Genomic DNA, 12,848 nt, shown 5'->3' on the forward strand with positions numbered 1-12,848 from the left:
TGGTATTATTAATCTCACTTGTCCAATATGGCAGCTAGTCCTCAGTTGTTTTAAAATGGATTTGAAACATCTGGGTTCTTTATAAAGTTGTTCACAAATGCTAATTCATCAAGAATTGTGTATTAGTTGCTCCTGGAATTAGGTAGGGTCTGCATTAGAGCATAGGACTTGAATTATGCAGAGCCTGTGAATAAATTAGGCCTAGAATTTCATGTAAAAATGTCATGTTTATTCCATTGCAATTATCCTATGGTATATTTCTATATTCCAAGTTAAATTGTAAAAATATATATTTTTTGTCACAAACCATTCAGGAGTCCCCTGTTGAAGCTGCAACATGCAACACACCTTCTATCGTTCTTCCAGAAAATATAGTCACACCAGATACAGAAAGAGAAAAAAATCTAGCTTTCAGGTAATACATAAATAAGCACACACAATTTGTTTTCTACTCTGCCATAGGTAAATGAGGAACCTGCACAATCCTCATACGTTGTTAGACTCTAACTCCCATCAGTGCTGGAAAGCATGGCCAATGATTTTTATGGCGCTACATGCTGAGCTCTATACATCAGGAATGCCTTCTCTGCATCATTTGCTATAAACTGATTTGGCCTTTCTATATGCTTGATTTGTTTGTTTGCCTCTTGCCTCTATAATTTTGTAGCATTCTAACATATACACAGCTTGTAAGGATAGATCTGAAAGTTCATTTCTCTAGAAAATTATACTGTTGGGTCCAATCTCATGTGGACGTTTGTGTAAATCTCTTTTGTAATGAAGTCTAGATTTGAATAATTGGAAACAGAACTGTTGCTCAGGATACATGTAACAAGCAAAGCTTTTTTTAAAAAAAAAACAACCACCAGAGCATGCTGACTTATCCACTTCGTGTGGAGCTACTTTGTAGGGTGAGGTGCATGAAACAAAGTAAATATAGAGGGATTTCAAGAATAACACAATTTAACTTTTAGAAGACATCTAAAGACAGCCCTGTTTAGGGAAATTTTTAACGTTTGATGTTTTATCATGTTTTTAATATTCTGTTGGGAGTCGCTCAGAGTAGCTGGGGAAACCTAGCCAGATGGGCGGGGTATAAACAAATTATTATTATTATTATTATTATTATTTATTATTTTATATTGGATTTAAAGTAGGAATACATGGGTGTTCTCATGCATGTGGGGTAAATCCTGCAATCTTTGGTTAGAGGATTGAAACTTACGCAATCTTTGAAATAAATATTTCAGCATTGAAACCTTTTGACGACTACATTTTCCCGAAGGAACAGCTGTCTTACCTGGCTGCTTGCCCAGTTACAATACAGCTACCACTTCCCTTCTCTTCCCCTTCCCCTTCCCTGTTGGGTTCCTCTTTCTCTTTTTTCCTCCTTTTGTTTGCTTGCTTGCATAGTTTTGCTTACTTACCTAGATGAAGACAGAAAATGACTGCCAATGAATTGCCAGAGACCAAATTGCTGACAATAAATAAAATAATTTTCTAACACTTGATTTCAAGTTGGGGGCGGAGTTAGGTGTATTAGGACTTACTGATGTTTAAAGATGATGGGAAATTTCAGTGAACTGCTAATTAAAAGAGAAACAACAAACCAGAAGTCTTGGGGGGGGGTTGGAATGTGCCCAATTATCATTCTAGTTTGTCTTATCTTGTACATTTGAGTTACATAGAATGATCCTAAATGAGTAATGGGAGGACAACTTTGAGAAGTATACTTCAAGCACTATTTTTATTGTAGCAATGTAGCCATTGGGTTAATTCCTGAACATTCATTGTAGGCTGGCACACCTTCCCCACTCCCAACCATTCTGACCTACTGACAGAGGTAGCTCAGCTCATATAAATGTATCAGCTAGATGCTAGTCACAAAATCTCAGCTTGGAATGGAGATGTCAACAGTCAGTCCATGGCTGCAGTATCTGGCTCCCATCTTGTTCTTAGCATGGCATGGGAAACATTTAACACAACAGAAGTTATTCTTGCTAATTAAATGTAGCTGAATTTTCTGGAACAATTATGGCAACATCATTTTTGTTCACACAAAATAAAGCTGAGGTGAATTTAATGAAAAAATTGCATATTCAAGATGAGAGAAGATTTATTGGGGTTTACACATGATGTGAAAATTGATCCTATATTGCTGGTTTTTGTCCAGCTCCCATACAGGAAGCACTTCTCTCATAACTCTATGGGAAGTCCCAAAGGAGCTATTTCAGTGCAGAGTAGGTGCAGTGTAGGATGCTGACTTGGCAAGTGTGCCTTTCCAAATTCACATTTGCTAAAGCCCAAACTAGTTTGTGAATTTAATGTGTTGTGTTTTCATTTTAAATGTGTGTGTATTTAGTTTTAATACTTTTATAAACTGATTTATATAATGCTACTTTAGTTTTAATAAAGCTCATTCCGCCCCCTTTTCTTTCTCCCTCCAGACCTGTTAGTCCTCATCTGCGGCATTCTCACAGAAATGCTAGGACATCAGCTAGCTCACTGACATCTGTGGGTAAGAAACACACACACACACACACACGTTGGCAAAACTTTGAGTATTGCTTGATGAAAATGTGGAGTTGCCTATCTGCCCTGTAGAGATTTTAATGACTGTACCATCGTTCAATATGCAACATTGCAATGGTATGTAAACTTGTTTATACGCTTGATTTAAGATATGTAAACTCTGTACAGGATTTGGTGGAGGGGGAGAAGGGAGAAATGCAAAACAACAACAACAACAACTTTTTATTTATACCCCGCCCTCCCCAGCCAAGGCCAGGCTCAGAGTGGCTTACAAGCAATAATAAAAACAAGATGAATGATTACAACTTAAAAACAAAAATAAAAGACAACATTAAAATAATGGAACATTAAAATATTAAAATGTAGCCTCATCGCAGGAGGAGAAGGAAAAGAAAAAAGAAAGAGAGGGAGGGAGGGAATCAAATTGGGAATCAAAATAAAATAAAATCCTCAGGCTTCTGATATCCTAGTGAGCACCACATGGATCAGTGCAATCCTGCATTTTATCTATCAAGGGTTCAAGGGGTTTAGGGTTTAGGGCAAAACTACTTAGGTCTGATTCAATTGCCAGATGTGGAATTCTGCCTTAGGTCAGCTGCTCACACCCAATATGCACTTCTGTGGTTAGCATTACTCCTTGGCAAAGCTCCAATAGCTCCATATACTGTACCATTTAACACAAAAATTGTCATGTGTGGTGAATATAGTGCACCATTGTGTCACCATTGCAGCAAGTCCAAGTTTCATTACAGCTCAGCTACATCACAGCGTTTCCATAAATTCAGCATTTTACTCAGTGTGTAATTAGATGGCAGTATGTTGAGTAAAATCTGACCTATATAGCACACCAAGAGATGAAAGACTTCAAATGCTGTTACATGATACAACTGGGTAATTTGGATACTTTTCCATTTAGATAACAGAGGTAATGTAATTGACTTAGTGAATGACCAGCTGCCAGATGTTAAAATATCTGATGACGATAAAAAGAAGAATCTCGAATTGTTAGAAGAAGCAAAGAGGGTTAGTGAGAGGTTCCTCACACGAAGAGGAAGGAAGTCAAGAAGCAGCCTTTCAGAGTCTCCCACAGGTACATGTTTTAAAATCCCATACCTTGAAATTCTGGGGACGCAGGTGGCGCCTGGGGACGCGGGTGGCTCTGTGGGTAAAACCTCAGTGCCTAAGACTTGCCGATCGTATGGTCGGCGGTTCGAATCCCCGCGGTGGGGTGAGCTCCCATCTTTCGGTCTCAGCTCCTGCCCACCTAGCAGTTCGAAAGCACCCCTAAGTGCAAGTAGATAAATAGGTACCGCTTTCTAGCAGGAAGGCAAACGGCGTTTCCGTGTGCTGCGCTGGTGCAGGCTCGCCAGAGCAGCTTCGTCACGCTGGCCACGTGACCCGGAAGTGTCTCAGGACAGCGCTGGCCCCCGGCCTCTTAAGTGAGATGGGCGCACAACCCTAGAGTCGGACACGACTGGCCCATACGGGCAGGGGTACCTTTACCTTTTACCTTGAAATTAGGGACGCGGGTGGTGCTGTGGTCCAAACCACTGAACCTCTTGGGCTTGCTGATTGGAAGGTTGGCAGTTCGAATCCCCACAATGGAGTGAGCTCCCGTTGCTCTGTCCCAGCTCCTGCCAACTTAGCAGTTTGAAAGCATGCCAATGCAAGTAGATAAATAGGTACCGCTGTGGCGGGAAGGTAAACGGTGTTTCCATGTGCTCTGATTTCTGTCACTGTGTCCCGTTGCACTGTCTGTGGACAAACACCAGCTCCCTCAGCCTGAAAGCGAGATGAGTGCCGCAACCCCATAGTCGCCTTTGACTGGACTTAACCATCCAGGGGTCCTTTACCTTACCTTTACCTTTAAATTGTGCAAATGGAACCCAGTGTTAGCCTGTGTGCAATGTGTGTTTTACCATAACAAATTAGCAAAGGTCATTTTAATGTAAGAGGCCTGTGGCACCATAAAGGCAAATATATATTGTGGCATATAAAGTGCCGAAAGCTTTTTGCTCACTTATTCTTGACATCATTCATAGATTTTAAAGATGCACATGTCTTTCAGCTTTTCCTCATGTTAGCTGTACTTGGACATTCTTCACTTCCATGTTCATCAAGTCATGCAAAGTAGCCCAACCCCAACATGCTTCTCTCAGTGTTTGTACATATAGCACTCTCCTGTGACATCACTCAGCAAAGGCATGGTGCCCTGCTCATTATCTACTGCAGATTTAATTGTCTGCTTACTTAAAACCGGAAAATGAGAACTAACCACTCAGAATAACTATTCATTGTTGTGTATAACTTTAATGCAGCTATATCCCCAGCGCTTAGCCCTAATGTTTCACCTGCTGCCTCTCGGAGCAACTCTTTCACTCTTCCAAGTCCAACAGGTAAAATTAATGTTGCATGTTCAAATTATATACATATTAGTTGAGCAGCCATAGATGTTTGGTCATTATAAGATCTTGTAACATTCCCCGCCCCCCATCCCCCTGAAATGGTAAGCTAGAAACCTTGCTGGGCAAATGAATAGGGAATGTTTTACAGCAAAATGTGATGAAAGTATGAGAAGAAGCTTGATGAGATCTAAGCTGTATCTAGTCCAGCACCCAACAGTGTTCAGACAGATGTTTCTAGGAATCCAAAAAGCAGGGTGTGAAGAGCCCTTTGTCACCCACCTACCCACTCACCTGCCCACCAAGAGAGTCTTTCTTTTTGCCCCCAGGTGCAAACCTGACAGGTTTTAGAGCTGGCCATATGGCCCCATGGCACCTCCCACTTCTAAGGTGGTATTGTTCTGTTAAAAGATTTTTTGCTGTCCTTTAAGACAATGTCCACTCTATCCTATATGAAACAGTTAGATTTTACCTGTCTTATAATAAGTCAGCAGGGTAGAGACAGTATGAGCTCTCATGGAAGGAAATTCCATGGCAAGGTGGACAATGCTGTATGCTCTGTTGACTCCTCCACACCCTCTAGGCTTATTAAACCTAGCAGAGGTTTTATTGGTATTTTTAATGTATATTTTTGTAAACTGCTTATAGGGTTTAATGATTAAATGGTATATAAATCCTGTTAGGCTGCAATGGGTAAGTCTTCTCATAAGAAGGAATCCACAGCAGAACCTGATTAGACACTTTTGAAGTACTAGAGAGGCTCATATGGACTGACACGTTCTACGAAGCAGTAGTGATTATAGCAGAAGTCCTATAAGCTAGGGGTGTGTTGAATTGTTCAGGACTTTTGTTAACAGGAATAGCACGCTTTTCTGCCTGTAGTAGCCATATGGCCATTGAGTTTAGAGATAACTATGACATGTTACAGTATGTGGTGGAAGTTTCATCACCTGTTTTTCATATTGTAGGTTCTGATATATGCGCATCTGCTTTGGGTTCAGTGCCTCCACTGCAGGTAAGAATGCTCTAATGCTGACTGTTGTTGATCACTGCATACAATCAATCAGGATAGCAACACATTACCTTGGCAAGAAAATGTGTGTGTGTGTGTGTGTGTGTGTGTGTGTGTGTGTGTGTTGGGGGGCTTTATCAATGGGAGAACATGTGCTTAACCGGTACTGCATCCCCATATTGTCTCCTAAAAATCATCTCATCACTTTTGGGCCTGAATCTTCCACTGGCTCAGTGTAAATGTTTCTTGAATAAGGACTTTTATTTCTGCAATTCTGACTTGTAACAGCTTCTACTGCTTCTGCTGTTGTGAGCTTAGCCAGTGGCATAGCGTGGGTTGTCAGCACCCGGGGCAAGGCAAGTAATTTGCGCCCCCTAACCCATGGATTTGCGCCCCCTAACCCGTGGATTTGCACCCCCTAACCCTACCCCCCAGATGTTGCGGCCGGTGCGGCCGGCCCCCCCTGCACCCCCCACGCTACGCCACTGAGCTTAGCATGTCACCTGAGCCAAACTGCAAACATAAGACCAAAACTTGGTTGCATCTAATGGTTTGTCTGGAGAAAGCCAAACAATGAGCTCAGGATTGAACAACATGCTACACCAAACTATGGCTTAGCTCAGAGCAGAGAGGCAGCAGGAGGACAAAAGAAAGGCGTGCAGGGGCCACAGTCTCTCCAGGAACCTGCATAGTTGCACATTTGCACTAATCTATAGTTTGGCCTAGTGTTATGTGTAAACAAACTCATACTATTTCTTTGGTTATTTTTAATTTTTAGAATGCCACAAAAGGATTAACTGATCGAAATGAGAATGATCAAAGAAAACTCTCTCAGGAAAAACCAGTTACACACACAACTGCTTTGGAAAATCCAAAGAAGTTGACAGAACAAAAGGAAAACTTTGATCCACATAAGCCTATGGATAATCTACCCAGATCCTGTACTTCAGGTTATGACACTGGCAGAGTATCTCTAAATACCAGCCCAAGCACCTGTGAAAACAAACTTCAGAAACTAATCCCTAAAAAAACAAAAGAAAATGATTCTCCTTTCCAAGGCCATTTACAAGGACCAGGGATATTTACCATGGACCCAAAGTTAAAGGGATCAGTAGCACCATTACCGAAGGATTCAAAAGTTTCTTGTAAAACAGAACTTAATACACCTGGTTCCCATCGTCCTCTATTACGAGCTGTGTCGTGGGATCACGCAGAACCTGGTAATATAGAAAAGGTACCTTTTAAATGTCCATCTGAAGATGATAGACACTTTGCCATTAACAATAAACCCAACAACATATCGACTAAACAGTCAGCCTTCAAAGACCTCCAAATACAAGTTCAACCAGTAAGAATGCAGAAATTGACAAAGCTCAGAGAGGTGAGTTTCTATAAATTAGCAGGATTTTATTTTAGTCTTTTGTTGTTGTTCCAAAACTGTGTGATATAACAGGATTGGGCTTTGATAAAATAAGACTGGAACCTTGCATTTTGAAGTATTGGGAAATGAAGAATTGCTTTCTAATTCATTACACCAAGGGCCACATTTCAAAGGTAGAATAAGGTGAGTCAGGGCTTACCATATTGCTGTGCTTCTAGTTAAGCAAAAGTTGAGGTCTTTAGGAAAGAGTCAGCAGCAGAAAGTGAGCATCTCTATCTCTTGATCATTAGAAACGCCTACCACCCACAATCTCTTGTCTCAAAAACTTTAACATTACTTCCTTTTCAGTAAGCTTATCTACTGGATTGTGAGAGCTAGGCACTTATTTTTTTTTATGGGGAAGAAGCACAGAGGTCCTTTGAACATTGTCACCACAGTTTATGGACCTCCTTTTAGGCACATATAAAAAGTCACATAGGATCCCTGTCGGATATGACCTGTAAGTAAGAGGACACCGTGACTGAATATTTTGATTATCAGTTGGATTGAGGGGGTGCTGTTCCTGTGGATTTATTTTTAATTTTGGTAAATTCATTTATTAAAATGTGTTCCAACTCTACACCAGAATTACATATCTAAATTGACACATTCTTTTTCCTGCATAATTAGCTTTTCAACTGTGCAGCTTTGATGTTAAATTAGAAAGCAGACTTTTGCCTTTTAGTGAAACAAAAGCTTACTGCTTAAAGGTGATTGTAAAATACAGTGCAGAGGTACTTCGGTCTCTAATAAAGTATGCAATATGTAAACAGGAAGAGGCTGATGAACTGTCCTGTCATCTTTCAAAGTAGTATTTAGGAATTAAATAAGCTACTTTTGGTCTCTTAGGAGATTTCTTCACATCCAGAAAAAACTTTCCTTCCTGAAGCTATATCAACAAATCATCTTAAACATTGCTTCAAGTGTTTCTGCTGTTCATGTGCTTCCTTTTCTTTTTTGTCCTGTTTCTTGCTGCTTTCAACACTTCTTTCCCAGGACAAGACACATCACATCACATTGTTATCTGCAGGCCTCAAGACAACTGGTTACTTCTGTGTAGCTCAAATGGTCTACACACATAAAGGGGAAAAGAAATTCAGGCAGAACTGTGACTAGAGAGCTAAAAGTCCATTTTGGGGCCTATGCTCTGGCAGCAAAGAAGCAATAGTTTTCCTGACTCTGATACAATGTTGGCAGTTTATTAACTGGATCAAATGAAATAGAGTAGAGAAGAAGAGAAGTCTGTTTCCAGCAAGAAACTCTCTCATAGGATTTAGAAATATATTTTTAAAAGTTTTATTTTCATAAAATGTGTTTATTTTCACCAGGAGATAAGATATAGTTTATATAAGCACAAGTAATTATACAGTATTCAGTATTCCTTGGCATACACCAGATTCTACAGCAGTGCATCACAAAAGTCTTCAAATTCTCAATGAGCGTAGATTCTTGGTTTTCTCAAATCTTGCCAAGCACTTTTGGGAGCCACTCATCTGTTGTTGAGTAATTGATGATAATAAAATGGAAGTCGTGTTGGGTGGAATCTATACACATATAAAAACTGTCCTGAAAATGCTTTTTTAAAAAAGCGTTGTTAAAAAATACATTAAATTTTCCATAAGACTCGCCATCTCCATCTAGTGTCGCATTTTATATTGCACTTAAAACACACTTTTAAGACGTTTTGTTTGCAGCTGTATAGCGGAGTCCTTGATCAGCATTTCATCTATCTAGAGTTTAACCTCTAATGGATAGGGTTTCACTCCTCTAAAGGGATAGGTTTCAGTTTTGTCCAGGCAGGTAGGTTTTTTTTTGCATGAGCCAAGGATGGTAAACTTGCTGTAACTCCCTCTGGACGTGGGGGAAAAGCTTGGCTAGAGTGATCGGCACTCCTGGTAACTTCCAGCCTAGATTACAGTAATATGTTGCATGTGGAACTGCCTCTAAAGTTAGTTTAGAACATGGCCACTAGGCTGCTGTCTAGGACCATGAATAAATTTCACCAGTTCAGAGTGCTCACTTTTAAGGCTCTGTGCTGCTTAGGACCAGAGCACCTGGAGGACTGTATCCTCCCAACATAAGCCTGCCCATACACTCAGGCCATCCTCTCCAAGTGCCCTCACTATTTGAGGTAAGGTGGGTAGTGATTGAATGAAAAGCTCTTTTGGTTGTGGTACCCTTTTATCAGGTGTGCTTGCCTGGTATAGTGGTACCTTGGTTTAAGAACAGCTTAGTTTATGAACAACTTGGATTAAGAACGCTGCAAACCCGAACTAGGTGTTTTGGTTTGTGAACTTTGCCTTGGAAGCTGAACATGTTCCGCTTCCTGTTGAGTGTGTTCCATTTGTCAGTTGAGTCCCCCACTGCTATGGGAAAGCACACCTTGGTTTAAGAACGCTTTGGTTTCAGAACGGACTTCCGGAACGGATTAAGTTAGTAAACCAAGGTACCACTGTATTGGGTTGGATCCCTATACTTAGTCATACTTATGATAGATCCATTAAGATCAATGGGCCTAAAGTTAACTTAAATCCCATTTGAGTAATTACTCTAAGCATGACTAAGTCTAAATGCATTGTTTCTAGATTTGGTGACTGGAAATTTGTTATGCTAAAGGATGCAATGTAAATTTATTGGTGACATGTTGCAAAACCCAACGACTTGATTACTACCATCTTTGCCAATGTACTATATAATTATATCACTGAGCTTGTTATTTCTTGTGAAGAATTAATGCAGTTCTTTCCTACCTAATCAGGAGCACATATTGATGCGGAATCAAAATTTAATTGGACTTAAGCTCCCTGACCTAAGCGAAGCTGCTGAACAGGAGAGAGGTGAAATATGATAAAATTTGATGGGAAATGTACTTGTGATTAGGAGGGAGGAGGCCACAACAGTGGGGTTTTTTTTTAACAGACTGAGGCCTCTTGCTAGAATACACCACTGAAGACCACACCATATGTGACTTCTTGTTGGGTATGGGAGCGAAAAGAGCACATTGTTGCATGTGGAAATTATTGCATCCATCACAATGGATCCCATTTAGTACAATGTGCTTGTAATCTCTGCCTTTTTGAAGTCAGTAAAACTATTGTCAACAGACACTGGCAATATAAGTTGTATCCCAGTTGCCACTTTCCAGACAGAGGAAAGTTGGTTCCACTTAATTATTGATAAGACAGTATTGAAATGCTAGGTGACAATCACATTGAATAGCTGGATTTTACCTTCAGTCAGTAGTGCCTTTGCTGAATTTTCTGATTAGCCCTATTCCCATACTGGTTTCTTATGGCAGAATGTGGACTATACCTTTTCTTCATCCCCTTCAAACATTAGGCCAGGGGCGGATCTTGGGGTCTCAAATTTCAATGACGCCCTGTGCAATGCCAAAATTTGGTGCCCCCTCACTCCATTGTGAATCATAGTTTCTGTGCCCCCTGTGGCATCCCTAAGGCTCCATGCCCAATTCAACCAAAACAGTTGTGCTCCCCTAAATCCACCTCTGATTAGGCCCACCAGAGTACGAAGTTTAGTAATGTGTTAAACTACTTTAGCTCATGATGCATTACTGAAGCAATAGAATAGTAGTAGCAGTTGTAGAAGAAGTGGTGGTGTTGGCAATAATGATAAAAACTTTTTTAAAGTTCTGAACTCTTCTTCAGGGTCTTCACCAGTGCCTTTCTCATCAGAGGAGGAAGAGGCGAAAAGTAGATGTGAGGTGATGCCCAACATTCCTGACACGCTTCTACGAAAACTCCGCGTGCACACCTCTCTTCCAGGAAGGTAAACCACTCTGTGCTGATACTCACACTGTCACCCAAATGCTTTGTGGAAGAGATACTTAAGTGCATTAGATTCAAAAAGCCAAAGTGTAGGTGTTCTCCCTCCATTTATGCCTACTACATGGTGTAGTAGTTAGTGCTGGACTACAGTGGTGGATATTCAAATCCCAAGTAAGCTCTGAAACTCCAGTTGCGCTCTCCCAGCCTGACCTGCTTCACAGGATTGTTGCAATGATGAAATGTGGGGAAAGTTACGTAACCCACCCTGAGTTCGTCTAAGGAAAGTGGGATGGAGATCTAACAAATAAGAAAACGTCTATGCATTTGAATTAGTATTATCTAAATTGTAATGCAAAGTTGCAATCAGAAACTAACTAAAGCTATACTTTACTTAGGATAGGTTATTTAGGATACCTTCTCTTGGGAATGAGTTCATGTGCTTTTATATGTTTTGTAGCAAGGAAAACTTAAGCAGAAATTATACTTGGTCAAGAAGCTCAAAATATAAATGACCTTGCATTATGACTGTATGCTTACTGAGTCTTTGTGGCCAAATTAAGGAAATTATATTTCCTCTTCACTTCAGTCTTTGTAAGAAACAAGACCACAGTATATTAGGCCTGCCAACTTCTTCAGAATTGTGTTATCTTTTACACCAATACAGGAAGTGAAGCAGCCTTTGTGGTGTTTATATAGCACAATGCTGTGACAATAAATTAACATTATTGTCAGAGCTGCCACCCAGTCCCAGCTCACATAGGACCAAGTCCGCCAGCGTTCACTTTATAAGAGTCTTTATTAAGTTACAGGTTTCATTTCCGAACTGCAGCGTGCAGCTCTACACCTTCTGCCCTAGGTCGGCGAAGACCCGTCTGAGTCCCCGCCTCTTGCACACCAGCTTAATACCCTAGCCTTGCTCCACCTCCTTCGCCTCTCCCTACGTCTCTGGGTCCTTCTGCCCCCCTGGGCCTCCTCCCTTCTACTCTCCTCTGACGCTGACCCCCCTGATCCTTCTGCCTCCTTGCGGCGGGCTTTGGGACCTGGCTCACTCTCCGGGCTGCTTACTGCTCCGGCTTCCGCTGCATTTGAACTTGGCGCGCGCGCCCAACTCTCTACTTTCCTCTTAACCGTTGCCTCGCTCTCTGAGGAGGGCGTGACCACCCCTGACTCGTGCCCTCCCTCCTGCTGACAGCCTCCGGAACCCGATGCCTGGCTACCTTCCTCCCTGCTGCTCTCAGTCTTGAGCGTGGGTCCCGACTTCCAGCTGCTGCCGCCCTCAGTTATGAGCGTGGGTCCCGACTTCCAGCTGCTACTCTCTGAATCTCCTCTGTTCCCTTCCTCCTGGGGTGTCCCCCCGGATCCCCCCCTTGCTCTGCTCACTGGGGCTCCCTTTTGGGAGTCCTCTGACTCACTGCTTAGGCTTGGAGATCTCGGGTCGTCATCATCACTCATTTTCCCTTCGGATTCCTCCCCCTCGCTCTCTGCTTCCTCCCTTCTCTGCGTCTCTGCTCCTGAACCCCTGACATCCATCCCCCCCTCGAAGCCCCCCCTTCCCCCCTCCCCGCTTTCAGGTGTGGGTGCTGGGTGCTCCATCATCACGGGAGGGAATGCCGGATACAGTTCGCTCCCCGTGGTTGGCCGCCAACTGAAGACCTCCGAGTCTTCCTCCTCGCGGTCGCCGACGTTGACCTGTTCCG

General features: G+C 41.9%; 1 protein-coding gene across 2 annotated transcripts in view; it reads left to right on the forward strand.

The window, feature by feature from the left end:
* Positions 1-12,848, forward strand: part of IRAG1 (inositol 1,4,5-triphosphate receptor associated 1) — a 95,084-nt gene that overhangs the window by 58,875 nt on the left and 23,361 nt on the right. The window contains exons 18-25 of one of the 2 annotated variants that reach the window (XM_082192835.1): positions 315-415; positions 2,448-2,518; positions 3,449-3,622; positions 4,851-4,928; positions 5,903-5,949; positions 6,725-7,327; positions 10,125-10,203; positions 11,014-11,152. In XM_082192835.1, coding sequence (XP_082048961.1) covers positions 315-415; positions 2,448-2,518; positions 3,449-3,622; positions 4,851-4,928; positions 5,903-5,949; positions 6,725-7,327; positions 10,125-10,203; positions 11,014-11,152 — 1,292 coding nt within the window. The remainder of the gene's footprint in view (positions 1-314; positions 416-2,447; positions 2,519-3,448; positions 3,623-4,850; positions 4,929-5,902; positions 5,950-6,724; positions 7,328-10,124; positions 10,204-11,013; positions 11,153-12,848) is intronic. The other variant, XM_082192836.1, reaches the window with a different exon arrangement.

This window comes from Podarcis vaucheri (genome assembly GCF_965113315.1).
Source record: "Podarcis vaucheri genome assembly, chromosome: 1".
Taxonomy (NCBI): Eukaryota; Metazoa; Chordata; class Lepidosauria; order Squamata; family Lacertidae; genus Podarcis; species Podarcis vaucheri.